This window comes from Apis florea, unplaced genomic scaffold (assembly GCF_048593485.1).
Source record: "Apis florea isolate Af1SG1 unplaced genomic scaffold, ASM4859348v1 contig_2272_pilon, whole genome shotgun sequence".
Lineage (NCBI taxonomy): Eukaryota > Metazoa > Arthropoda > Insecta > Hymenoptera > Apidae > Apis > Apis florea.
This window is the reverse complement of record NW_028256549.1, coordinates 6,748,460-6,775,909: the sequence shown is the minus strand read 5'-3', so window position 1 is coordinate 6,775,909 and position 27,450 is coordinate 6,748,460. Positions and strand designations below refer to the sequence as shown.

The 27,450-nt window shown below is 23.0% G+C and overlaps 2 protein-coding genes across 7 annotated transcripts in view; one reads left to right on the top strand and one right to left on the bottom strand.

Annotated features, from left to right (window-relative positions):
- Sdc (Syndecan) overlaps nucleotides 1-13,626 on the top strand; it is a 160,728-nt gene extending 147,102 nt beyond the window's left edge. For 2 of the 4 annotated variants that reach the window (XM_003695877.3, XM_086902732.1), the window contains 4 exons: nucleotides 4,536-4,728; nucleotides 5,583-5,671; nucleotides 6,118-6,280; nucleotides 7,145-13,626. In XM_003695877.3, the coding sequence (XP_003695925.1) occupies nucleotides 4,536-4,728; nucleotides 5,583-5,671; nucleotides 6,118-6,280; nucleotides 7,145-7,326 (627 nt within the window). In that variant the 3' untranslated portion in view covers nucleotides 7,327-13,626. Of the gene's footprint in view, nucleotides 1-1,785; nucleotides 1,893-4,535; nucleotides 4,729-5,582; nucleotides 5,672-6,117; nucleotides 6,281-7,144 lie in introns of those variants that run through there. The other 2 variants (XR_015290604.1, XM_086902733.1) reach the window with 2 other exon arrangements.
- On the bottom strand, nucleotides 13,416-26,008 carry LOC100863976 (acyl-CoA oxidase 1). Of its 3 annotated transcripts, none has more exons than XM_086902721.1 (12): nucleotides 25,187-26,008; nucleotides 24,864-25,016; nucleotides 17,158-17,317; nucleotides 16,518-16,686; nucleotides 16,323-16,446; nucleotides 16,115-16,234; nucleotides 15,880-15,995; nucleotides 15,413-15,582; nucleotides 15,035-15,197; nucleotides 14,629-14,969; nucleotides 14,283-14,538; nucleotides 13,416-14,192 (listed from the first exon to the last, which is right to left on the bottom strand). In XM_086902721.1, the coding sequence occupies exons 2-12, from the start codon at nucleotides 24,976-24,978 to the stop codon at nucleotides 13,932-13,934; spliced, it is 1,995 nt and encodes a 664-aa protein (XP_086758847.1). In that variant the 5' UTR covers nucleotides 24,979-25,016; nucleotides 25,187-26,008; the 3' UTR covers nucleotides 13,416-13,931. The 3 variants fall into 3 exon arrangements, with proteins under 3 accessions (XP_086758847.1, XP_086758849.1, XP_086758848.1); XM_086902723.1 differs by having other exon boundaries at nucleotides 16,518-16,697; nucleotides 25,187-25,716; XM_086902722.1 differs by lacking the exon at nucleotides 25,187-26,008 and having other exon boundaries at nucleotides 16,518-16,697; nucleotides 24,864-25,177.
- Nucleotides 26,009-27,450: the final 1,442 nt, after the last annotated feature.

Genomic DNA, 27,450 nt, shown 5'->3' with positions numbered 1-27,450 from the left:
ATCTTATTGAAATTTACATTGAAATAAATTTTAATTAATTTAAATTTCATGAAAATAAAATTTTAATACTAATTCTATAATGATAAACATAGAATTGCAAGTAATATTAAAGATTTCTTTTACTGCTAAAAGAAAAACTATTATATAGGAAATTATCTAAAAAAAAAATGAAATATTTGAAGATTGAAGATTTTAAAAGATTTAAATAATTTATTTATCTATATTATTATTTATTTTATTTATATATGCAAAGATAAAAGCAAACATAACTTACCGTGAAATTTTCCATTGATACGATTTAGGTACAATCCATCGAGCGTGAAACAAAATTCAAAGCAAACCATTTAAAACTACAAACTTTCTTTTTCTTCTTTCATGCGAACACACTTATTATCTCATTTACCAATATTCTATTCGTTTTTCTTTTTAGTAGCTCTCTTTCATAATGCAGTATCCGTATTTACTTTGTTACGCAGTTAATGAACTGTTTATGCTCCCTTTATGAAGCCGGAGAACTGATCTCTCACGTACGGAGAACCGAATGAAATCTAATCGGTTGAAATTTCGTTCAGGAAGTTCGCTTCAAGGAACACATCATATACTCTATTTTATAAGTATGAATAAATCCTTTGTTTTTTCTAAATAAATCATGTCTATCAATAATCAGTTGATTTAATTAGTTGTATTAATAATCAGTTGATTGATATATATTATTCTTATTGTAGAAATTTTATAATTATTAACATTTAAACATGCCAACTGATTTCGTGTCATATTTTATAAAAAAAAAAAATCACTTGAAATTATTAATTCTATTATCCTTGCTCTTAGTGGACACGTTTTTATATTTCGCTGATGCATTGATTATTGAGAAATAATAGGCATAATTTATTTTTATTTGACAACAATTATCAATCGATTAATTTGTTCAATTGGTAGATTTTTTATGTACATACAAAGATCAATTTCATTTCTATCTAAAAAAGTTGAAAATAGAGGTTATGTTTTTTGTCAGTAACATTTCCTTTCTCTTCTATTATGGCAGAAATTGCTACTTGCGGATGTTTGATTTATTTCTCTGTACAATATCAGTTTCACCGGAAATTCATCGTCTTGCTGTCTTTCAAACATCCGGTATTTTCTTTCCCCTATGTAAACTATGTAAAATAAAACTGATGCGAGAATGTAACTGACATCGATGAATGTATAAGTAAGAAACGAATCTAAGAAAACGACACTTATCGTATTAAAATCCACGAATTCAAATTCAATATGAAAGATTTCAATTCTATTCAAATATATTGCATTGGTTGTAAGGATATGCCATATGAAGATATTGTATACGTATACGTAGTTGCGTGTTTTGACCGTGGATTTTCAATATCCTACAACAAAAGAATATCGAGCTGATCATTTTATCGTACGACTTATCGTATATCTCGAATCTTATTCTATATCGACTTTGAGAATTTTAATGCATTTGTATCATGTATTACATAAAAAAATAAAAAAAATGAAAATATGATAACAATTTGAAATAAACTATAATATAAAAGATCCAATGTTAAAAGAAATTTAGGATCATCGGTTTTCTAAAGCATTTTAAATTGATGTTTAATTTGCATAATATATATACAAAATATGGATCATTTATACAAAGAATTTGAATAAAACTATGTGATGCTACGGTCCTGGCCAGGTCCTCCCATTTTATATCTGTGAAGGAACTATATTGAATAGCCTGGAGCAGTGCCGTCTACAGGCTCGACCCTGTACTACGTCAGTGCAGTCACCACTTTCCTGAAAAGCGTATCGTATCTTATCTACGAAAAACTTCCCAATTTTTAACATCGAAATCAAAGATATTCACTATCAAGTTCATCTACAAACTCGTGAGTAATCTTATAATCCTATATTCATTTTGATTCTGATTAGTTTTTATCAGAACTTATTAATTATATTTACCGTGAAAATCGTTTAAAAAAGGCGGGACAAGTGGATCTTGAGAACCTTGACCTTAGCCTTTAGTCATTTGCATGCAAACGTAGCCGCATTGTTCGCTTTTCCAACCACGACAATAAGGTAGACGAGAGAAAAATAAATGAAAAAAAAAAAAAAAAAATGCGTAATGCGGCAGAATGCGCGAAAGAGGTCGATAACATCGCGCGCCCGCGCAATTCTTGCGTTTCTTCCGCAGACATTGGCGAAAAAAGTCGAAGAGAAAGCGAATCTGTGCGTGTGGTCAGACGATGTAAAATATCATAATAGAAACATTCGTGAACAACTGTATCACCATAAATAAGCTTTCAAGTTGCTGCGTATAATATTATTTCGATGTGGTGAATAGCTGGCCCGGGACGAATTTTGTATTATCGATCAGCTGCGAGCGACACGCTTACCAATGTATCCGTACGCACTATTGCTTGCACCCGGTGCATTGGCCGCAGATATTACTCTTTTAAATTTTAAAAATAGTGCTAATGTCTGATAATATGGTGATTTAATATTAAATATTTATAGTATAATTAGAATTATTTTAAATGATTACTTCAGAAAATTTATTGATTTAAGATTTGATAATCAAGGTTAGTGTAACAATTTTTGTTTAAACTAGAATTATTGATTAAATTGATTTTATTTTCAATATCTCTATATAAATAATTTAATATCTAATTTAATATCTAATAATATTGATGAATGAATAAATTACATTATATATTTCTCTTCTTACAATTTTATGTCGAATAGAATAATCAGATAATTGATAACTTGTGAGTGACGACAAGCAACTTATAATTTGTAAAATTTATTTTTAAAATTTAATTTGTTTTATTGGAAATTTATTTTATGTAACAAATTATTGTTATGTAACAAAATATATTATTATTAATAACTTATAATATATAAAATTTTATTTATAAAACGATATGCCCACGTAATATGAAATAGTGTTTAATAATTTTTTAATAATTAGTTTTTTTTGTAATGATGCACATTTTTTATCATTTCATTATTTTTTTTCTACTAAAACTATACAATTATTAAAGAAGCTTTATATAAAGATTGCCATTGAATAATTAGAATTATTCGCAAAGATAAAAATTTTAAAAAATTTTAGTAATTATTAATATCATTGTATAAATTGTATAATTTCGTTTTCTGTTATTAATTATTTACATAATTAGACTTTCACACTTTTTCATTTTTGATAATATGTGCGTAATATATTAAACATATTAAATATAAAACATAAACTATTATTACCATATTCAATAAATATTAATTTAACAAATTTACAAATTTTAAATTAACAAGTTTTGGTTTTGGATTAAAATAATTAGATAAATTCACAAAACATACAAATATTCAACAAATATATATTCAATATATACAAATATATTCAACAAATATTCAACAAATGCTTTTTTCACTAGTGCAATAACTAACCTTTATAAACATAGGTACACCAGATGGCAGCTTTGCAGCAACGTGATTAGTTTCTTTTAGTAACGTTGAAATTTCGATATTTTCGAGAGTTTGATCGGTTGCTCGTTCCTATTTGATTGTACAACATGTATATAAACAGTGCATTCTATGTGCACACTTGTACCTCTCTTTCAATCGATTGTTCCCATACATGTCACTGTTTCCGAGAGATACTACAATTCAATAGACTATTTCGATTACTTCGAAAAAGAACTTTCCAATAGAAATTGATTCTTGTTCAATATTAGCTTAAATAAAAAATAAAATATAATTAAAGTTTTTTTTTAGTACAAGTAAAATCTTTTAGTTGTGCACATCTATTTTTAATTTAATGAAAAAATATTAATTGAAATAAATAAATTGAACGGATATTATGAATTAGAGAACAATTGCAATAATCAAATCATTTATTATTCTGGATTTCATTGCATATCATTCTAACATTCCAGTAACATTGATTAACCGGAAACTCTTGCTTGAAATTCCTTTGACATGTTTTGCAAATTTACTATATTAATCATTAAATTCGAGAAAATATTATTTTGTATAGTTTTTAATACAATTTTATATTAATTTATATTTCATTACTATCACATTATTTACTATGATTTTTGAATAATTCTTATTTATAAAAGTGTATTATAAATGGTAATAATAAAAACCATAAAAATTACACGTATGTTTTTATTTCTCTTAATAAGCAAGATACTATATTAAAAAACTATGTAAAAAGAAATAAAATAGTGTTTTCATAACATTATTGTTTTGTATGAAAACTCAATAGAAAAACATACGAGAATTAATGTTTTTCTATGTAAAACCATCATGCACATTTTCATTTTATTAATATTTCTTTATTTTTTTGCTGTTTCTTTTATCTCAAAATATAATTTAATTATTCTTCCAATATTATTTATAAAAATTATTATATTAAAAATATATAAAAAATATATGTGTAAAAAAAATATTAATCGATTCATTCTAGATTAAATTTTTTTATAAAATCACTTTTATAAAATTCTTATAAAATTCTATTCTCTTTATTTTAGAAAGATCAAAACGAAAAAGACAGGACAGCCGGAGGAAGTTCGACGGCATACAATTCCTTTCCGGACGATCTTTATTTGGACGACCAAGAATCTTTGGAGGGTTCTGGTCGAGGTGGCAGCGAAGGTCGCGACGATCTTGAAGCATCCGGAAGCGGTCTTGGTCCGGATGATGAGGACGGCGACGACGATCACGGTGAATATGTTTCACTTTATTAATTCTTAAGAAACAAAATAACAGCAATATAAATATTTAATATCAAAATTTTTTTATCAAAGAGAAAAAAATAAGATCATTAATCATTTATTCCATTTTTATTTGTAAAAAGTACAATTAATATAATAACGTTAATAATCCAAGAAATATGAAAGAAGATTCTTTTTAATTTCTGCAATAGTTTTGCCACAATTTTGAAAAATTCGATATCGATAAACTACAGATCAAACTGGAACGCAATTATTCTCTATTGTGAGTATTTCAGTTTAAAGACAAAATAAAAAAAAAAAAAAAAACAATTGGAGTATTTGGGCTACAAAACAATCGAGCATCAGCGGCGGTTTTTTTCAAAAAGCTACTCATCCATGTGGATTCCATCGACGATCGAAAAGCATGAGCAGAAATCAGCACGAAGAGTTCACGTCCCATCGTTTTGCTCAAAATTTTTTCAATAAAAGCGTAGCTCGCGGAATGCATTGTATGCGGCACACCAATGATGCACGTCATGCGATTTCCAGAAACGTTTCCTCTTTTTGTCTCCATTTTCAAAATTGCCAAGCTGGAAAACGCTTCACGTTTTATCGTTTTCCCCATTCAAACTTGATATCTCTCGATCATCTTTGAACTTGAAAAACAATGAATGAAATGATATATAATCCTTTTATTACGGTTGTATATAGCATATTTATTTTGAAATTTATTATAATTTTTGTTTTATTAATTAAGTTATTGCGAGATAATATATTATTGTTTAATATTTTTATATATAAGATAGAATAACAACTTAAATAAGTGAATAATGAATTATTTTACTATTTTTTTTTTCTTTTTAGACTTTAATAATAATAGGATAGAACCGCCACCTCAAAGGCCAGCAAAAGTACCAAACTCTGTCGACGAACCAAGTAAAACTAAGGAACAGGTGAATATAACCAAAGTTTTTATAATTAATTATAAACTCCTGTCAAGATGCTTCTATGAGATTAAAAATCTTTTAATATATTATCATAGTTTCTAACATAGTGTTATATCAACTATCTTTTCTAAGGCAATTAAATTTGTCATTTCAAAAAAAAAAAGAAATTCCATTAAAGAGATAAACCATTAAAGAAACTATCATGAAATAATTAATTATTCTAAAAAAATTATGAAACATTATATCATTTTTATCTTATGATTTAATATATGATAATACAATATTTTCTAATATTCAAAATCATCATGATTTACAAAGTCATTTATTGTTTAACGATTTCCTTTTTCTTACGCAAAAAAGAAACTCTTCTGAAATATATGAATGTTAAGACAGATTTTTGAAAATACACATCCTGATAAGTATCTGAATTAAACTGATTAAACATATTGCAGACTATCGTCGAGACTGTAAACCGACCCGAAAACGAGGTAATCGAACCTTTTGTCGAGGACGACCACTCGGACAACACCGACGATATCCACGAAGTATACATCATGAATCCGAAACACGAGGATCGCAGCAGCTCTTTCTTTGCTCAGCCAGGTGTATTGGCAGGTATATATTTTTATCATCTTTTTTATAACTCGTTTTATCATCACGAATAAAACAAAAGTGAATCATAATTTTTAGATTCGATTAGATAGATTAATATTAACAATATACATGTAGAAATCTTCAAGATTTTTTTATTGTAAGTAAAATAAAGATTAAATACATTATTGTACATTTAATCATGCTACGATTCGCAAAAAGTAATTTTAAAAATCTTGATGCATACAACTAAAATTATATGAAGGAGTTATTTGTTATTTAGTAACAAATTTCCATAGTGTTAAACTTGAAGTATATAATAACACATGAAAATGATATTTATTCACAAGAAGACTGTAAATTCTAACAAAATTTATTAATTTGGTTAATTTATTTGGAGTCACATATAATAAATGAATTACATAATTAACATTTTGAATAATTCAATGGTATTGAATAATAAATTGTTCATATTTACATAACTACTTAAAATATTTCAAATATTATAAAAGTTCTTTAAAGTTAAATATCAATCATTTGGTATTACAATAAAATAATATTTTGATATAATAAAAATAAGATAATAAAAATAATATTTTGAAAAAATTAATCCAAAAAAAAATAAATAAATGTTTGAAAAAACTTAAAATTCGAAAAATTTGTAAAAATTATTTGCAAATTTGCTATTATTTTTAATATTATAATATATAATATAATATAATATAATATAATATATAATATATAAAAAATATCTTCATACGATGAAATATATATTTATTTATATTAATACAAACTTATAATAAAATAATTAAATTAATATGATCCAAATTTTTATATAATTTATTTAACTAAAATTTTAGATTAAATAAAATTCTTTTTTTTTTCTAGCGGTGATTGGTGGCGCAGTAGTTGGCCTGCTTTGCGCAATATTAGTGGTGATGTTCATCGTGTATAGGATGCGCAAAAAGGACGAGGGTTCATATGCTTTGGATGAGCCAAGAAGATCACCAGCGGCGCAAGCATTCCCTAAACCAGGCGCGCCGCATCATAATCGAGAATTCTACGCTTGAGGCGACAAAGCTTATCTGGCTTTGGCACCGCCCATTTTTATCCCACGATACCATGCCGAGAAAGACGATGTCCTTCGACCGAATTAAGCGCCACCGCCGATGATACGACACATCCGGAATCTCCCACGAGGGTCTTACGAAACACCTCGTTCATTGACCACAGCGAGATTTCCTTCACGTCGGGGAAAAGCATCATAACAATCTCTTTCTGAACTTTCGATCAGGGAATAATTCCCAATTCTTAAATTTCCATTCATCTGAACAGCGTCTTAATCCCTCCTTAATTTATTCACTTTGATAACGTTCGCTTTTATATCATACAATAATTATTGTTTTTAAATTGATCACTTCCTGAGGTGGAACCTCCCTTAAGTATATAGCACTCTATTTTTCTACTCGTATATCATTACGAGTAGTATTCTGAGTTAAGCATCGGTCCACCTCCGAGAGTAGAATATTGATTTTTCTCTCGGTTTTAAATTAATTTATTTTATATTTTCGTACTAATTCATTATTCAATTCTCGGGCACTTAGATTTTTTTTCCCATAACTATCATGGACTGATCGAATAAGAAAGAGAGCGATGGCTGATGAATCGTCCCGTTGCAACTATTCGTCGGCAAGGTTGCGCCAATTCCATATGCATTTACACAATGTGTATTTCAAAGCGTATACGTATCCAGGCGTACGTACACGCCTCCCTGTACAGGACTGAGAGCGTGAAAATTCGTGGGCGATAAACGCTGTTGGTATGTCGTTAATCATTCTGGCCCGGTGGAAGGAGGGAAAGAAAGAAGGATCGTTGCCACCGTGATTTCTCTTCGACGCCAATCCTGTGAACCATAGCCTCGTTTATCAACGTTCTCTGCTGTCTTTTCTTTTTTCTATGTTTTTCATCTATTTTCACTTTGTTTTGTATTTAACGATCGCTTTCCAGATTTACAAGATGTTTTTTAACAGTATGACTGCACAGGATCTTTTGTCTATTAGGATCTTTTCTCTTAAGTTTCTCCAATTTTATAGAACATTCATTACAATTCTAGTAGAAGAAAAATAAGTCATCTTAAGAACATGAAATTGTTTTTTCTAAGATTTGTTTTTCTTTTAAAAAATTTATAACTTATTTTGATTATTAGATTAGAATTAAATGAATACAATTATAATACATTAGAAGTGTTAAAAATTAAAAAATAATATATTTGCTTGATGATTAGAAAACAATGACTATGTGGGGGAAATGATAGATAAAGATATTAAAAATAATTTAAGATTTTTATTTCTCTTTTATTAATAATTTTATAACTTATTGATGTAGATATGATCTAGGATAATTAAATATATAATCCAGTAAATGAAATGAATGATTATAACGCGTTTGCATATTGGTAAAGGCAAATAGCGCATTATCAATGATTAGTTAAAAAATGTTTAAAAAAAATTTTAAAAATATTAAATCGGTTAATTTAAATTAAATATGTATTTGAATATTCATATCTGAAATTGTATTAATCATAAGTTTATCTAATCTTACATATCATATTTTAAATCACATTAATTATAAAATTTATCTCCTAATCTTATATATTTAATCACATCAAATTGATTTGCAATTTAATTTTATTTCTTTCTTATTTTAAATGTATATTTCATATACATTGAATGATAAATGGCACAAATAATCTTTTGTTATTTTATTAAAAAATTATTTATTTAACGAGATGAAACTTATATCTTTCATCAATAATAGATTTAATATTTCATAGTTTTATATATCTAATTTTAATTTGCATATTTTCTAATCTTAATTTTTGAGATTTTTCTTTATTTATATAATCGAATGTATAGATTATTCAAATTAATTCTTATTGATTCATTTCCACGAATTCTTTAAAAAATAATTGCGTTTGCAATAAGCGAACTGTTCTCATTAAATATGAATCAATCAATTGCCATTTACATAATAAAAATCTCAGTGTGCCATTTTAAATATTTTAAGCGACGAAGTTTTCTGCAACTGATGATTTGATTTTCATCAAAATAAAAGACATTTGTTACAAGAAGAGATTCGCCATTTTATTTAAAAAACGGAGCATAACGTATCCTCGCGGTCGTTTCCTTCTTCCACCGTAAGAAACATTTTGTATCTTAAAGAGAAAAGCTGGTCGAGAGAGATTCTATTTGCCATGGATAAAAAATATCCTGCGTATACGCAAGGACATTACTCCTTCCGATCTTAAAAGAAACATACGTGCGTATATAAATTTATATACAGGCGACTTTCATCTCTGACTATAAGAGATACGCGTATGCCATATTAAAAAATTAATGAAAAAGAAGATAATATAAAAAATGCATACACAGACACACATTCAAGTGTATATCTATTTGTTCTAAGATTTTAATCCGCGATATTTATCTTACGGTCGATCAGTATCGCGCGAAGTACGTTGTAATAATTTATTAACTTTTCCATGTAGGACCAAGCGAATCCCTTTTCTTCTATTTCCTCTCCTCTCTGTCTTATATCCTTTCTTTTAATTTTCCATTAATCTTCAGGTGATCCTGTGGATCGTTTTCCTCTCCTCAATTATTTGAGATATTTTCGGCGTCTCGTTCGCCTCTTTCCAGGTAGAACGCAATTAATATTTTAATTGTCAAATTATAACAAAATGACTTCTTATGTATGATTTGGTAAAGGTACATTTGATTGTGCTACTGATCGATATATGAATCAATATCATTGTAATATTTAAATCTTTATTATTATTATTATTATTATTATATTGTTCATTTTTCTATACAGAGCATTTTTTGTTCTGATTTTAATAAATATGAACAGGCTATGTCAAATTTATTATTATTATTGGAATATAGCGAACAGGAATTCAATTTTTAATCGCACCATGAATATGCTATTCTATCATGTTCCCTCCATACAATCCGTAATATATAGTACTATTTTTTAATGTCTTTTTAGATATTATTTGACATTTCTGAAGAATAAATGTGAATATTGAATAATTTGCATTTCATAAATAATTTTATATATACGATGTTATATTTTTTATAATATCTTATATATAACATTATGTCATTATTATATCCTGTGCAATAATAATATGAATTTTATGTATACGAATTGTTGCATTTATTATCGCCTGAATCGACCATATATATATATATATATAATAAAGCAACATTATTTAAAATATAAACAGATTTAACACGAAATATTATTGTTTGTAATAAAAACAATGGACGGATAAATTTCTATTTTCTCGTGTAAATAAATAAAATTATTAGGATCCTATTTTTTAATGTACGATTTTATTTAAACAATAAGATCATCATAAATCTGTGTTCTACCTGTGTAGGAGGAACACGAGCGCCATTTTATAAAGTCTGATGTATCGGGGTAAACTAAAATATATCATGTCGATACTGCCATGTATTAAATATATAAGAAACACCAATTGCCTAGGAGAACTGTCATAATATTTTTTTTTTCCTTTGATTTAAATGCTTCTTTATTAACGCTATTAACACTTTTCCCAGTTTTTTTTTAAATAATCAACATAATTTATCTTTATTTTATTTTATTTAAACGATCATTGAACGTTACGGGCAAAGCGTTTAAATTTAATCAACGTATCACAATCGATGTTGCATAAGACAATTTTCTTTTAATTATATTAACTTGTAAAAAAAAATATAAATGAACATTATACATATTTGTTGTAACTCAAGAAAACTGCTTATGGCAATATCGGTTTAAATATTTTCAGGTATCGCGTCATTGTTTTTCTAAAACAAGATAAATAACATTTCTATCAATCAGTGCATTTCAATAATGGCACTTGTTGTTTCTAAATCGATCTTATCGATTTGTAAAATGGCTGGAAGCTTTATTTATAATAAAGTATCTAGACGCGTCTCTATGATACTGTAAGAAATAGTAAAAATAAATGTATTGATAGAACTGACTTGAAAGAGGAACTATTTAAATAAGCAATTATTTGATGTACAGGTTATGTCAGAAGCAAAAAATCACAAATAAATATTGATATCTAAGTAAAAAAGATCAAGCTGTATTGATATCTAAAAAGTATCTAAAATATCTAAAAAGTTACGATACATAATGTGTCGAGAAAAATTATTGTGTTTAGGGTAAGTTACTTGCAATAAATAGAATGGAAATTAATTCTCTCTTCTATTTCTCCTAAGATTAATGGAATATTACGCAGTACCTAAAATCAATAGTGTAGATTCTATTCTACACTCTAGAGTACATACATACATTTTATGCTTTGCCTTTAACTCGAAAATCGTTGGAAAGGAAATTTATTCTTGTTATATCAATATAGATATCATACTTCCGATTCAAGCTAAATAAAAAATACTGTCATGATGTATTTTTCATCTTGAATCGGTTTTACATATTTTTAAATTCTCCGTTTTTTCACCTTTCCAAAAAATCCTTTCTTCCCTTACATCATCTTTCTTCTTTCTTGAACTTTCCTTTTCTTCTTCTTTCCTTGCACTAATAAAAGCAAAAAGAAATCTGGAAATCATAATCTTTATTATAATAATAATCGTATGCAATATAGACAAAAAATTGTTTCTTAGATAGTAATTAATTTTTCGGGTGGTAATGCGGAGAAATGTAAAATTTTTTTTTATGAATGAAAATTTAAATAATTTCTTTCTTTCACGAACTAATATTTTTTAATTAAATATAATTTATTTAAATAAAAATAATATATTTAAAATATGTTATAATTGCTTGATCATTTATTAATATGTACGAGAAAATAATTTATTTAAAAAAAAAATATTGTTCGTGAATGGAAAGAAAATTTGTTACAGAAACTTGCATTTAAGACAAAAATACTAGACAACAAAGGTAAAGAAAGTAAAAAATATGCGTTGCATTTTCACGTGGCTCATTTAATACTCGAAATGCGCTGTTCTATGCAACAAGAAACAAATACTAATTGTAATAAAATCTTATTTTATAAGAGGATGTATTCCTTAAAAATGCTATAGTAGTGAGAAGTTTGTCTAATATTAGACATAAACCCATAGGCCAAGTGGACAAATAATTTTAAAATTATGAATATAATTAATAATGATAACAATATAATTAACAATATTATTTTTTAAGAATAAGTATTGTGTATCCTCCGCTCCTCCCCTTTTGGATTGTCCTCAAAACTCTACATAATACATATTACATATGTGTACATATATGTATATATATATATATATGTACTATATATTATATATTCATGGTCAATGCATATATATATATATGTACAAATATATACACATATATGTATTTGTATAAAAAAGATATCGCCTGTTGAAAAAACAAAATTATGATTCTTTTTTTATACTGTTTTATATTTTTGGTCTCTATATAACGATTCCAAAGTTCCTAAAATTTATAATAAACGTCCAATGAGCGAATCAATACAAATAAACAAAACATTTGAGTATAAAATAGTTTAGAGTTGAGAATTATTATTAATTATGTAATAAACGTGCTATTTAGTATCAAATTTGTGCCAGATTAAATTATTCAAAATATGTTTTATAATAATATTTATTTTGTTAATTATGTTTTATTGATATATTGTTATACTGATAACAAATAATTCTAAGATATAATATAGATTAGATAGATTATTAGATTAATATATTTAGAAAAATAATTTTCGATTTTATATTTGATATCTGTTATATCTGTTCTATATAAATGGTTATCATGTACATTTGCGTGTATTGACTCGACTTATTGGACATATTATTATATATGAATTAATTGAAAATTAATATCATAATACCAAAGCGATATCATTGAATTTTATAAATTCCATCTTAATTTTGAGCAATATTATTTCTATTGCGGACGTTTATGTTAATGACACGTTATTAACAAAAATTAACAATAATTGCACTATGTTAATATAATGAACAATATTGTATGTCATCGCTCCTATTCTGTAAATAAACATTTTGCCGTATGAAAAAATCTAATTTTAAAATATAATTTTTTTTAAGCATTTACAGGTTCAAAAAAGTAGGCATTTTATATTTTGAATATAATTTTATTAATTGTAAAAATTGTATACAAAATATCATTCTTTTTATAACATATCTAAAACATTTTATTGAATAATCTATACATTCCGAAAAAATTTTTTGTAAAAATAAAATCTCTATGAAATATTACTGGCAATTATTATAAAGATATTTGTAAAAAATATTTTTTTTTAAATATTAAATATTTAACAAAAATTAAATGTTTATAAAATTATCTTTAACATTGCACGTATATTACAATTATTATATATTAGAAATCAATATTAACATAAGCGATGATTTCTATTTTCTAAATCTTATAATATATGAGAATATTTTTCAATAGAAAGAAGTCTTGTATATATATATTATAATAATTAGCTACTTAATAGAAACTAATTATAAAAGACTTAGAAGAGTTCATTTAATTTTTCATATAAAATATAAAATAATAATTATTTTATAATATTAATTTTAAAAAAAAAATTATTTTTTAAATTAAAATGTAAAAAAAAACAATTTTATAAATTGCTTTTAAGAAATGGTTTCAAATATTTTTCAAAAGATTCGTTCACGCTTTCATGATTTAGAGGACTTTTCATGGCTTCAGTGTACAATCGTTCATAAACATTACCATCATAAGCGCCTAAAGCTGAATTAAGAATTTCATCACAGATATCAAAACTATCAACGATACCCACAGCATTTGGACGGATTGCCATCAATAATTCTTCTAAACGTGATTGAAGTATTTGAACATCATTTTGCTTCATAGAACAAAACTAAGAAAAGACAATGAAAAACTTTAAATTCAAACTTGTTTTTATTAATAGTAGTTAATTAATTTTATTGTACAAAAAAAATTAACTTACTTGAAAAAAATCACCACGTTTTTGTAATACCCAATATATAACATACAATTCACAAAGTTGAAATAGTACTTGTTTTAATTGATCACTAATCGAACGTATTTCTTTAATATTTTCAACGAAGGTTTTTACAATGAAAGCTCGACAGTGTGCCTCTGCACAATAAGCTAATTCAATACTAGTTTGATTCCAGGCATCTTCCGCAGAAATGCCATTATGTATTCTACGATCCATATTTTCCGTTGCTATACGTATAATTCTATAAAAAAATAAAAAAATCTTATAAAAAAAATCGAAGAATATTTATATTTATTTACTAAATAGTTTATAATATTTGAAGAAATTATACCCTGCCGCTACTGTATGATATGCTTCAGCAATATAATCTAAATTATTGCTCCAAGGGCGTTGTATATTTTTTGTTGCATTTGATAGATACTGTACAGTGACTGGTAATTTTTTACCATTAACAGCTTGTTTCCATACTTTTACTAAATATCTAGCTGTTTGTAAAAGTAATACCGTATTTTCTCCTTCATAGGTACAGATAGCTGTCACTAAACCGTAAGTTGCTGGAAGATTACTAGCATCCATATATCCATGTCCACCACAAGATAATCGAACTTGTTCTACTCCAGCTGCTGCATCTGCAGATGCAACTGCTTTTAAGCAACATGACAAAGCATGTAACTACAAAAAAAATTAATAAAATAAAAAAGAAAAATCCTTTAGTAAAAAAGATATAAAATTAGTACCTCTGGTAACCTATCCAATTCTCCATGATCCATTTCAACATTGATAACATTGTACATTTCCCATATCCAATTAGCAGTTATTTTAAATGCAAAACATGTAGCAAGATGAGGAAAAATTTTGTATTGTTGTGTTACGTAATCAAGGATTTGTACCTCAGGTTTTCTGAAAATAAAAAAAAGAATATAAATATAAATTTTTAAATTTCTTTATTAATAAAATATCAAATTAATATTGTCTTCGATAAAAATAATTTACCAATAAAATTTTTATTTGCGTTCATTTAGAAATAGTAATATTTATTTAGAATAGTATTATTTTCTTTAAAAAGCACACAACATGAAAATGTTTTAGATACAAATATATAATTTTTGACTTACTCCAAATTTATTTGACCTTGACGTCTCACTGCACTGTATCGAACCGAAATAGTAACAGCTTTTGATAAATAAATTACGATATCATGTACTAACACTACTCGAACGAATACCATTGTACCATATGTTAATTTATCATTTAATGCTTTTACATATGTTCCATCTTCTAAAACCTATAATGTAAAAAAAAATGTAATATTATAATTTCTAATGATAGTTTCAATTCATGCACAGTTCTATTTACATAGATTATACATATTACCTTTGATGTTCACACTGCCATCGGAAAAATGATTTAGCAAAAAAGAAAACAAGATATAAAAATAAGAAAAATTATCTCATCCTTATTCTTCATAAGATTATATTATAACGGTAAAATTAATTTAATGAAAAAAGAAATAGAACTGTTTTCTTTTTTATAGAATTTTTATAAAATAAAATAAAAATAAATATATTTTCTTTTTTTTTACCTTAGAATTCTTCATCAACATATTCTCTCGTGGTATTCTGAAATTTTCGAATCCAAGAAAACCATTATTGGTAGCATTCATTCCCAATTTTGTACCAATTTCTCCAATTTTAATACCTAAAAATTAATTATAAGTTAATTTTAATTTATGTAATTATGTAACGAAAAAAAAATATTTTATTAGATTTTTCCAAAATATAAATTAAATAATTTTTATATTTAAAGTTTTTACATACCTGGTAAAGGTTGATGTGTATTCACATCTCTTAATTGTACAATGAAGGGATGAATACCTTTACATTCCCCTTGTGTGTATAATTGTGCAACAACTATTGCATGATTTGCAGTATGTCCCACTAGAAATTAAATTTATAAGTAAGTTTTCAATATATATAACATTTTGTTTCACTTCTATTATTTATAAAATTATAAAATTATACTCACATCCTCCTGGCCACCATTTATAAGATGTCAAAGTAGGACTATTCAAAATGAATTCTTTTGTTTTGGGATCATATATCGCTGTAGTTTCTAAACCTCTGATAAATGTTCCATGACCTAGTTCAGTCTAAAACAAAAGGAAAAGATTAAATTTATTATGTCATAAATGAAATTTCATTTCATAATCTTGTATCTTACTTGAGCATATGTTCCTATAACATCACCATTCCAAGATCTAGTTATCCAATATTCTTGTTGTTTTGTAGTTCCTTGTCCCATAATAGATGGTAAAAACATAGCATAATGCAATACCAATGGATTTCCATCTTTTAATATTGCAGATCCAAGTCTAGCTCCAAAAATATGACTGAAAAATGTCTAAAAATACTATTTTGCTATATATATTTGATATAAATTTATTTACTACTTTAAAATTTATAGAAATATTTGAAAAAGTATATAATATTTTGTATTACAGATTTGTATAATCTCTATTACAATCTTTATTAAACATTTATATTCGATTATACTATTTACCATTATCATAACTATCACTATTATGCAATTATCATTTATTTCTTTTTAATTTATTTTATTTTGTTTCTGTTAACTCACAACATATGCTAACTGCATTCATTCATTTATTTACTTATTCATACTCATTTATATCATATATAATGTCAACAAATAAGATATCACTTAAATATTATATATAATATTAATTATAAATTATTTTATTATTAATATTATTATTTTATTATTTTATTATTTTTTTATTAAATATTATTATTATAATATTAATTATAAATACAAATTCTTACATTAATAAAAAACTTACGTAAAATCCTCCATACCCGCTTTTCCTGTTTCTTGCAATTTTCTAAGTTTGTGTAAAAGCCTACATACTCTTCGCACAGCATCTTCATATATCTCTTTATGATTCTTATATTTTACTAGTATATTATTTTGTAATTCTGGATCACTTAAAAAATACTTTTCTGAAAATTAAAATTAATACTAAAATTGATTATTTTGTTAAAAATATATATATAAATTTTATATAAAGATAAAATAAAAAAAAAAAAATTATATGAAATTTATTTATTTTATTTATTATATTGTTATGTATCATGTTTATTTATATTTATTATATTTATATTAATATTATATTTATTAAAAATTATATATAAAAATTATTCTAAAATATAAAAAAAATATTCATACATTTTTTAAAACGTTCATCACCCAATATGATTCAGTTGAATTTCTCACGGGATTCAAATGTTATTGTCGAAAAGCCAGAACATAAACAGAGCGATATACTTAGAAGTAGTTTTAATATTTTTATTTTGTATATTTTAAAATAAAATTTAGTTGGAATATACTTATATAAATCATATTTCTTAATTTTTATTAACCATCTGTAATATTCTGAATCAATTGTTCTCAATGCTTTTACTTTCATTTTTTCGCTCCCTACTTCCTCTATTTTAACCGTTCGGAGACTTTCCAAAGTCAATCTTAAATATTCTGGTTTGAATATTCAATATTCAATTTAATTCAGTTCTATATACGGTGGAAATTCATAACAACCTCCTATATTACCATGTATACCACGGTATAATTTTAGATTTAAAATTGATGATTAGATTTAAAATATGGATCAAAATTAGATTTAAAGTGGTTCGCTAACAGATCATACTTATCCTTCTTTTCTGTTTCTATTGTTTTTAAATTTCAAATTCTATGATTCGAATGTATATTTTATATTTATATTTCAGTGCTTATTCCATTAAATTTCTTTTAAAATTCCGCTTTAATTCTTTGCACTCGTACGTTGCATATAGACGACACAATACGTTTTACCGTTGCACTCGTATAGTTGCTATCCTTTTATTACATTTTATTATTATATATACATATTTACATTATAATTACATATAATATATATATAATTATATTCTAATTTTTATTATTTGATTGGTAACTTTCTTAAATATAAATACAGTACAGAGTACAAAGGATTAAAAGGTAATGTTACCATGAAAACATACCCATCATTTAAATATAACTAACGTGGCGATGAACGTGTTAAAATGGAATTTAATAACAGAATAATTTTTTTAAAATTAAAAAACAATTTGAATGTTCTTATTATAAGAATTAATTTAATAAATAATATGTAAAAAAATTTTTTTTAAATTATTATTGTCGGAATTATAAAAGAAAAATTGTCAATTTTTAACTTTTTTGCGTGAGTCTATAATTTTAAACATGTAAATCTAACTAAATTATATACAATTATTGATCAAAAATTGATGAAAAATTGCAAATTTGAATATTTTCCATTGTTTGCAATTCACGTTATCAATAAACGTCTTTCTAATAATAATTCTTTTAACATCGTTAAGTTATAAAAAGTTCAAGTTATTTTTTACAATTTAAAAAAAATTATTCCGATTTAAAAAATTCATTTAAATACATCAATACGTTTTTTTTCTCTATTATATTCATTATTTTATTATAAATTATTATTTTTTTCAAATATAATTAATGAAGTAAAAAATTCATAAATATTGAAAAAAATAAATAGTAAATAAAAATTCATTCATAAATTTACTATTTATTCACAAATATTTATCATAATGTTTATATTTGCTTTTATATTTTCTTTATAACATATAATAATTTATTCTGTTGCAACAAAAAACAGCCGTCATCATTTATGTCATTTCCATATATATATATATATATATATATATATATATATATATTTTATTGTTAGTAAGTATTAAAAAGACAAATATTCATTATTTGATATTCCATTTTATAACCTTAATGTTGAAAGTTTAATTGTATTTTTTATAATATATAATACATTTATAAGTCTAAAGAGTAAATAAAATGCATATCCAAAAGAAATATTATTTTATCACGCATAATTAAATTAATTAAATTAAATTAAATTAAATATAGTAAGAAATAATGAAAAAGAAAAAAAAAATGTCAATTAATTTATAGAAAATTATTAAGTTACGTTATATTTATAACTATATCATAATAACGTATATTTTATTAATCATTTATAATAATTTTATTTTATAAAATTGATTTTATATACAAATAACAAATATATAAATAGAAAAAAACGTAAAACTATACTTTTATTTTTATAATTGAATTTTAACTTATCTCGAATATTAAAAGATTATCGTTACAATAAAATTTAATCGTGCAAAGATGCATGATTGCATGATATTATTATATATAAAACTATATATTTTAAACTAAAAAACCAACAATGAATAATCGATTTTCTTCTAAAAAAATGTTATTTTTTCTTTTTATTTTTCTCGATATATTATTTTTCCTTTTATATATTTATATTATATATTGTATTTTAAAAATGTTGTAAAAATTATTTGATGAAATGACGTAAAAAGTAAAAAAACTTAAGACTAAAATTAAAATAGATAATTAATGCAATTAAAATTATTTGTATATATTAAATAAAAAAGATTAAAATAAGAAAAAAATAGTGAAAAGAAAATAACAAAAGATAGATGTGAATATAATATAATGTGAATATGTATTAAAAATATATAATAAAAAACGAAAATATAAAAAAAGGTAGATATTAGATAAATTTTTCATAATTTTTTTATGATTATTGTTTAGAAATTATATTATTGATACGAAAGAAATAATATAATGAATTTTAATCATTAGTGCAAATGTGATAAATTAAAAAATGTTTTGAATTTTGAAGCGATATATAAAATATTCAAAATATCCTTTAAAAAGTAAATTTTAGAAATCAATACAAATACAAAAGCTAAAATATCTCTTATTTTTGATTTTTTAATTTTTTTCGTGGTATTTTCAGAATAATTTTAATTAATTAAATATAAATGCAAATATAAATGATTAAAATCTTATTTTTTTTGAAGAAGAAAGCGTCATCCATATAAGGATGACGGACCCCCCGGGTAAGCAGACTCGTTAGCCATATATGGGTACGTGGCGACGAACGTTTTAAATATAAATACAAATATAAATGCTTAAAATCTTATTTTTTTTTTTTTTTTTTTTTTAAGAAGAAAACGTCATCCATATATGGCGCCCGGGAAAGCATACTCGTCAGCCATATATGGGTATGTGACGACGAACGTGTTAAAAAATAATATAAAAAAGAAAATATACTTTCGAATTTTTAAATATTAAAATAATCAATTAAATGTTTATAAAATTAGTATTAAATTATTGATTATATTAAAAAAACATCAGACAAAATTATATAGTAGTATAATTAAAATATCTTTCATTTTTTTTTTTTTTTTTGTTTAATTTAATTTATCTAAAAAAAGAGTTTTCTTTTAGAGAGCCAATTTTGATGATTTTTAACTAGTTTTTAAAATAAGAATTTGAATAACTTTTATTTATGCATATAGCACTATTTAACTAGTTTTCGAAATATTTACAAAAAAATATTGTATTATATGTATTCTATTTATTAATACATATTCTTTTATACATATACGTTCGCAGCTGTGTAAACATACGATTATACTTATCTATTGTTTTTACAAACATATCATAGTAGGCAACTTAAAATGTATAACAAGTGAACCCATAAAAAAACTATTTATGGATTATAATGGACTTGAAATCAAATTCAAAATGGACAAAAATAAAACATAAAACAATTCTTAGATAATCGAAATTAATTAATGATTGAAATTAAAATAATAGCAATATCAGCATTATATTTGATATCTATCATTGTTATTTTATATTTTATTATTATTTTTCGCATTCTGCAAATCTGAAGAAGATTAAATAATATCTTTAAATTTATTATTATTAAATTATTGATTAGGTTTTTTAAAGAGATTGCCATAGATGCTCAATAATACCAGCGGTAATTATTATTTTGGTGAATTATTTTTATTCCGATATTAAATCAATTCAGATCGAATCGTGACAATTGTATCGTGCTCAAATTCGATATATATTAGGATTAAGATATTTCAAGTCCATTACAATTCATAAAGAAATAAACTTTCAATTAGTTCACTTATGTGTTATCTTAATTATAATGCTATTATCATGTACATATACATGTACATATATTTATAAGCATTTTTTGCTTATAATTTTATAAGAATATTAAAATAAAAATATTTACAAAATTATATAATTAAATAATCTAGATAATAAATAATTATGAAATTAAATTGAAAAAGAAAAAAATAATGGAAATAAAATAATGGGATCATTATTTTATAACATATACTTTTTTTCTAGAATATAGAATATATATTTATAGAAATTTTTTATCGACCTCGATCAACGAATAATCCTATTAATAGAAGACTCCATGTTCGATAACAAAAATCATTCCATGATAAGAACATTATAATGTGCGTTTATTAATTTATTTAAAGAAATAAAACTTTATGAAATGTATTAATATTTTTTTATGTATTCTTATAGACTTTATCTTGGGAACTTTATTCATCTAATGGACATTTCCATTAATTCTTGAAAATCTTGGAATGAACATGCTAAATGAAATTTGATGCTAATCGTTAGCATTTCGTCATATATCGATATTTATTTTTCTTTCTTGCTGAGTGAATTCCTAAGTCGTCTTTTTACTTAAACATTCGTATTCGATTCCACTGTGAACTTATTGCTACCTGTGTAATATTGTATTTAATGTAGATAATTATTATAATATAAATAATTATATTATATTAATATAAATAAATGCAATATACGAAATTTTATTTGAAAAATATGATAACAATCTTTTTTTAAATATCTCGAAAACCAAGACCAAGCGACGATTATATTATATTATACATAGAGAAGAGTTGATTAGAATGTTGATTTCTAAAATATATCTAAAAATTATCAAAGTATCTTTTCTATAATTATTTTTATTATATTTTATATTTTGTAACTATATGTTTTGAAATTATAAAAATGATTATTAAATATGTAAATAATTTTTTGTAATTCTTTTTAAAGACATATTTATTGATACCGAAAAATGACTGGATTTAAATGAAATTTTTTTCGATAATAAAAAAGATTACATGATGTAATTTTGATCAAACTCTTTTCTTTTTTAATTTTCATTCGTTCTTGAATCTAAATAAATCTTACCTTACTACCCAACTTATTCTCAAGGATATAATAACTTTCTAATTTTTTTTTCTATAAAATTTCGTAAAATTTTTACTTGCAACTAATCTCATGTATATCTTATTAGAAAACGAGGTGTAAAATCAAGCATATTTTTCTGTTGAAATTGATTTGCTAGTCAAAGTTAATGTGAAATTTTTATAGGAAAAACTATGTTTTGAAATCAAAAATTAGGTCAATTATATTTAGAATATTAATATATTTTTGGAATACCTTTAAAAAATCGATTGATTGAAGTTTATAATGCAAAATTTAATTGTAATATTTAATTTATAATATAATATATAAATCTCAATCAATATTTTTGTACATTAATATATATATATATATATATATATATATATATATATATATATAAATTATATATGACAAAGAAAATACATATTTAAAATACTGTTACTAACTTAAAATATCAATATTAAGATATTTAAAAAAATTTTTACATAAAAATATTGTTTCAGAAATTTCCAGTTTTCGCATTTTCGGAAATTTTGTATATAATTTACTTTACAAAAAATTTAAATCTATAGATTTGATTTTTTAATTTTGTTGAAAAACGAAATAATAGAAGAAATATTGTATTTTTACTTTTATTAATTTCTTGCTTATTTATATTAAGTTAAATTAAAGTTTAAATTTTTTATTAAAGTTTAAATTATCTTGTATTAAATAAAATTGAATGCTAACTATTTATTGAATTTTTAAAATTTTTTATATAAACAATTTTATTGGTGAATCAATTCAAATCAAAGATATTTTATAGTTTACTTTATGTTTTTTTGTTTTCATATCTTTTTTATCTTCAACCAAAAAAAAAGATATAGTTTGTTATAATTATATAAATTTTGCATTCACAAATATTTGTTTTATTATAAAAATTATGCTTTTTATTATTATAAATGTAATATTATGTAATAAAATTAAATATTATGTAATAATATTTTATGCTGTTTACACACAAAGTGTGTCATTCAAAAAAATTCAGCATAAAAAATCAAATATAAAAACTCTGAACGTAATGATTTTCTTAGTCATTCTAATAATATAATATTCATATATTTTTTGCAAGTCATTAAATTATCTTTTGCTTAGATATTCAAACTTTATGATTTCAATTTAAATATATTATTATTAAAAAAATTATTAAAAAATTAATAAAAAGAAAAATATATGAAAATAAAAATATAGCTTACATGAATAATAGAATAAAAATCTACTAGAAAGTGTAGAAAGTAGAATAGTTGCGAGAAAGCGATAGACATAGACGGTAAGAGTAAATTATTAACAATGTATTATCGATGGAAAGATTTAGATAAAGATAGATACAAATTTATAATATATAATTTTATTTATGTTATTGTTTCATTCACGTAACTTTATAACATTTATATTATTAATTGCACAATTTTATATTTCTGCAAAATCAATTAACATATTCAAAAATTCAATTATGTACTTAATATTAATAAATGAAATCTAATACCGATTGTATATTAATTTTAAAATTGAACTAAAATATTTTAAAATTAAAAAACAAATATCAAATAAAAATATATGTAATGAAAAATATATACAATAGTATACAATATATATAATCTCAAAATCACTCAAGATATATTTGTAGAAGATAAAACATTAAATGAAATAATATTAAATCATTTTAACACATAATATAAATAACAATAAAAAAATATTCAATTATAAAAAGAAATTTTATTTTAGTTACTTTTATTTTAACTTATAAAACATATATGTATATATACATATAAAAAAAAGAAAAAATCTATTTTTGTATTATCGAAGATTGTATTATCGTAGATTTTTATAAATATTTAATTTTTTGCTATGAAATCGTGTTTTCGATAGTAAAAACCGCATATCATATCAAAGAAAATTTAGTTTTTTTAGAATTCGGAAAAAATTGTGTGATATTAAATCAACCATCAATTGGAATAATACAAAATTGGAATAACGAGATTTTACTATATATGTATAAATTTTCATTTATTTATAATTTCATATATATATGAGCCATATATATATATATAGTTTTATGTAAACTATATATGATTTGAATATTTTATTAAAGAAAAGTGAATATTTATTTTCGCATTTAATTTATAATATATTCAATTAATAAAAGAAAATTATATAATTACATTTTTCAATTATTTATTAATCAATTAAATATAAATTCAAATAATCAATTAAATATAAACAGAAACATTATAAACATTTGATGATTATACTTTCAAATATTTTTTAATTCTATTCCCAAACTATTTATATAGATTTTAAACTTCAAACATATGAAAAAAATTTAAATTGTACCTCGTTCACGACGTTCTATTGTTTTCTCTGGACCGCCATCGAAGAAATACGTTAATTCAATAGGTTGGAATGTACATTTGCTTCGTTCATATTCTAGATCTTTATTCACTGTCATTTTTTGTTATGTATAATAAACAAGTTATTGCACGTTGTCTATACAAACGAAACGTCAAATCAAAATTAAATATTATAAGTTCAATAATTTTTGCTATTTAAATGTAAAATTAAATACGTTCACTTATACGTTCGTTCACGTTCAATATCAAGTTACGACTAAACATAAAGCGAAATTCACTAAATAATATATACAAATCCCTACTCACTTAAATACATTCACCATTTTCTCCTGATGTACTACCAAGAAAATCACTGCAAATGCTTAAATCTACTGATGACGTCATCGAGATTATTGACGGTTGATGGAAGTCAACTCAGAAATGACAAGAATGTTTTTTTTTCGAAAATACATGATATTATATGATTTTATTATTATAAATTTATAGATTTGATACTATTAGTCAATATGCATGATATTTTTATGAATATATAAAGTCGAGATAAACCAATCACAATTGTATTTTTTTCACAGAATTTCTTATCAACGAACAGTACGAGTAATGCAAAGGAAGTTGGCGGGGAAGGAATTCACATTTGAAAACATGATGCGATTATATAACGCCATCTATCCGTCATTTCGTAATACTTCATAGTTGGTATATTTCGTATTATTAACGAAGTATTTCTTATGAAACTTTATTTCATATTTCATATTTCATTATGTGTTATTTCATGTTTTGTTAATAATATAATTTTTTTGTAATTATAGCAAACACATTAAAAATTTTTTTCTCGTCTAAATTTTAATTATTTGTCTGCATAAAAAATCAAATTTTTACAATATAAAATATATAAGAATAAAATAAAATAACCTAACTCAAATCCTATTTTAGAAATTCATAATATGAACTAGCGATAACTAATAGTCAAATAGATAAATAAAAGAAATAAAAGTATTTTTGCAAGAATATTCATACGCATTTATATAATGTATCTCTGCATATTTCAGTAAAATGCAATTTATCACTGATTTTTAATAGTATCATAACACACTCTGATTCGTTTCACTGTTAAACTAATGATTTTCTGATTGGCTGAAACGGTATAGTTCTGTATTTACTTCAACTAAAAATTGAAATGAATAACTATATAACTATATAGTTCAACTATAAATTTTTATATGTATATAAGTTTTACAAGAATATATCTTAATTAAAAATAAGAATAAATTATTATAATTAATTTAATGTAAAAATTATTCAAATTATAAAGACTGAAATATAAGTCTGAAATTTAAAATAAAAATTAATCAAATTTAAAGAGTATAATATAAAACGTCAAATAATCAAAATAAAATGTACTTAAATTAAAAAATATTGAAACATAACGAAAGAATTTAAAACAAATATTAATTAAACTAAAAAAAAAAAGTTAAAAACCAAATAAAATAAAAAAATTATATAAAATAGAATAGATTTTTATTAACTTTCTAATCTTTAACAAATCTTTTATTTGTTCGTAATTTATTAATTTTATATTATATATATATTATTATAAAAAATCTCCCATATATTATATATAATAAAAAATTAAAAAACTAAATTGCATGTTGTTAATTATTGTTTAATGTTATCCAACGATGATTATAAAATATTTTAATTTAGATCTTAATATTAAAATTAAAATTTAAAATTATATAACCTATTAGCAATATCTGTATCAAAAACATTTTCTATTTTATGCAAAGCTAATATAATATAAAATAATATAAAATTGAAATTTTTTATTCAATCAAAAAAATACTTTTTTACTACAAAAAGTAAAAATTAAAAAAATGAATACAAAAAAACAAATGAGAGAAAAAAATAAAAAAATGAAAGAAAGAAAAAATGAAGAAAACATTAAAAAAATTAAATCAATTTGTCAATCTTAGATTACGATTTATATTAAAATTTATTAAATTTGTCAATTAAGAAATAATTGGATTTGATTTTTAAATAAATTTTTAAATTAATACTTAATAAATTATAAAATAAATTTTAAATAGATATACATATAATAATATTTTTTCAGATTTTTAATAATACTTTATTTATAAAATATCAAATGATATTTTCCTTGTAATTTTTTGCATTAAAAAATGATTATTTAAACTTTATGAGTAAGAGAAAAAATCAAGTTTTTAATAATCAATTGCTTAATAGCTAATTATATAATAGTTAATAGTTTTAAAAATAAAAATTTATTTATATATTAAAAATATAAAACTGAAAAAATTAAGAACACTGTTCTTCAAGAAATTGAATCATGAATCAGTATCAATCAATTGAAATCAACTATATAGTTTTAGAAAATGATCAAATCTAGAAATATAGATTTCTGTACTTTGTTATAAAATGTTTTGATTTATAATTTATATCATTTTAAGTTAAATTTTAATTCCAACCATTATTAATACTTCAATTATTTTCTATATTGAATTAATAACATATATGACTCAAAAAAAAATATTACATAACAATAGTATTAC

Bases quoted from the DNA above. Each gene is read 5' to 3' on its own strand.
- LOC100863976 (XM_086902721.1), bottom strand. From the start codon at position 24,978: ATGACAGTGAATAAAGATCTAGAATATGAACGAAGCAAATGTACATTC. The intron at 17,318-24,863 runs GTACAATTTAAA...TTTAATTTTCAG, and splicing joins AATAGAACGTCGTGAACGAG to AAAAGTATTTTTTAAGTGAT. The intron at 15,198-15,412 runs GTAAGTCAAAAA...TTTTATTTTCAG, and splicing joins CAAGGTCAAATAAATTTGGA to AAAACCTGAGGTACAAATCC.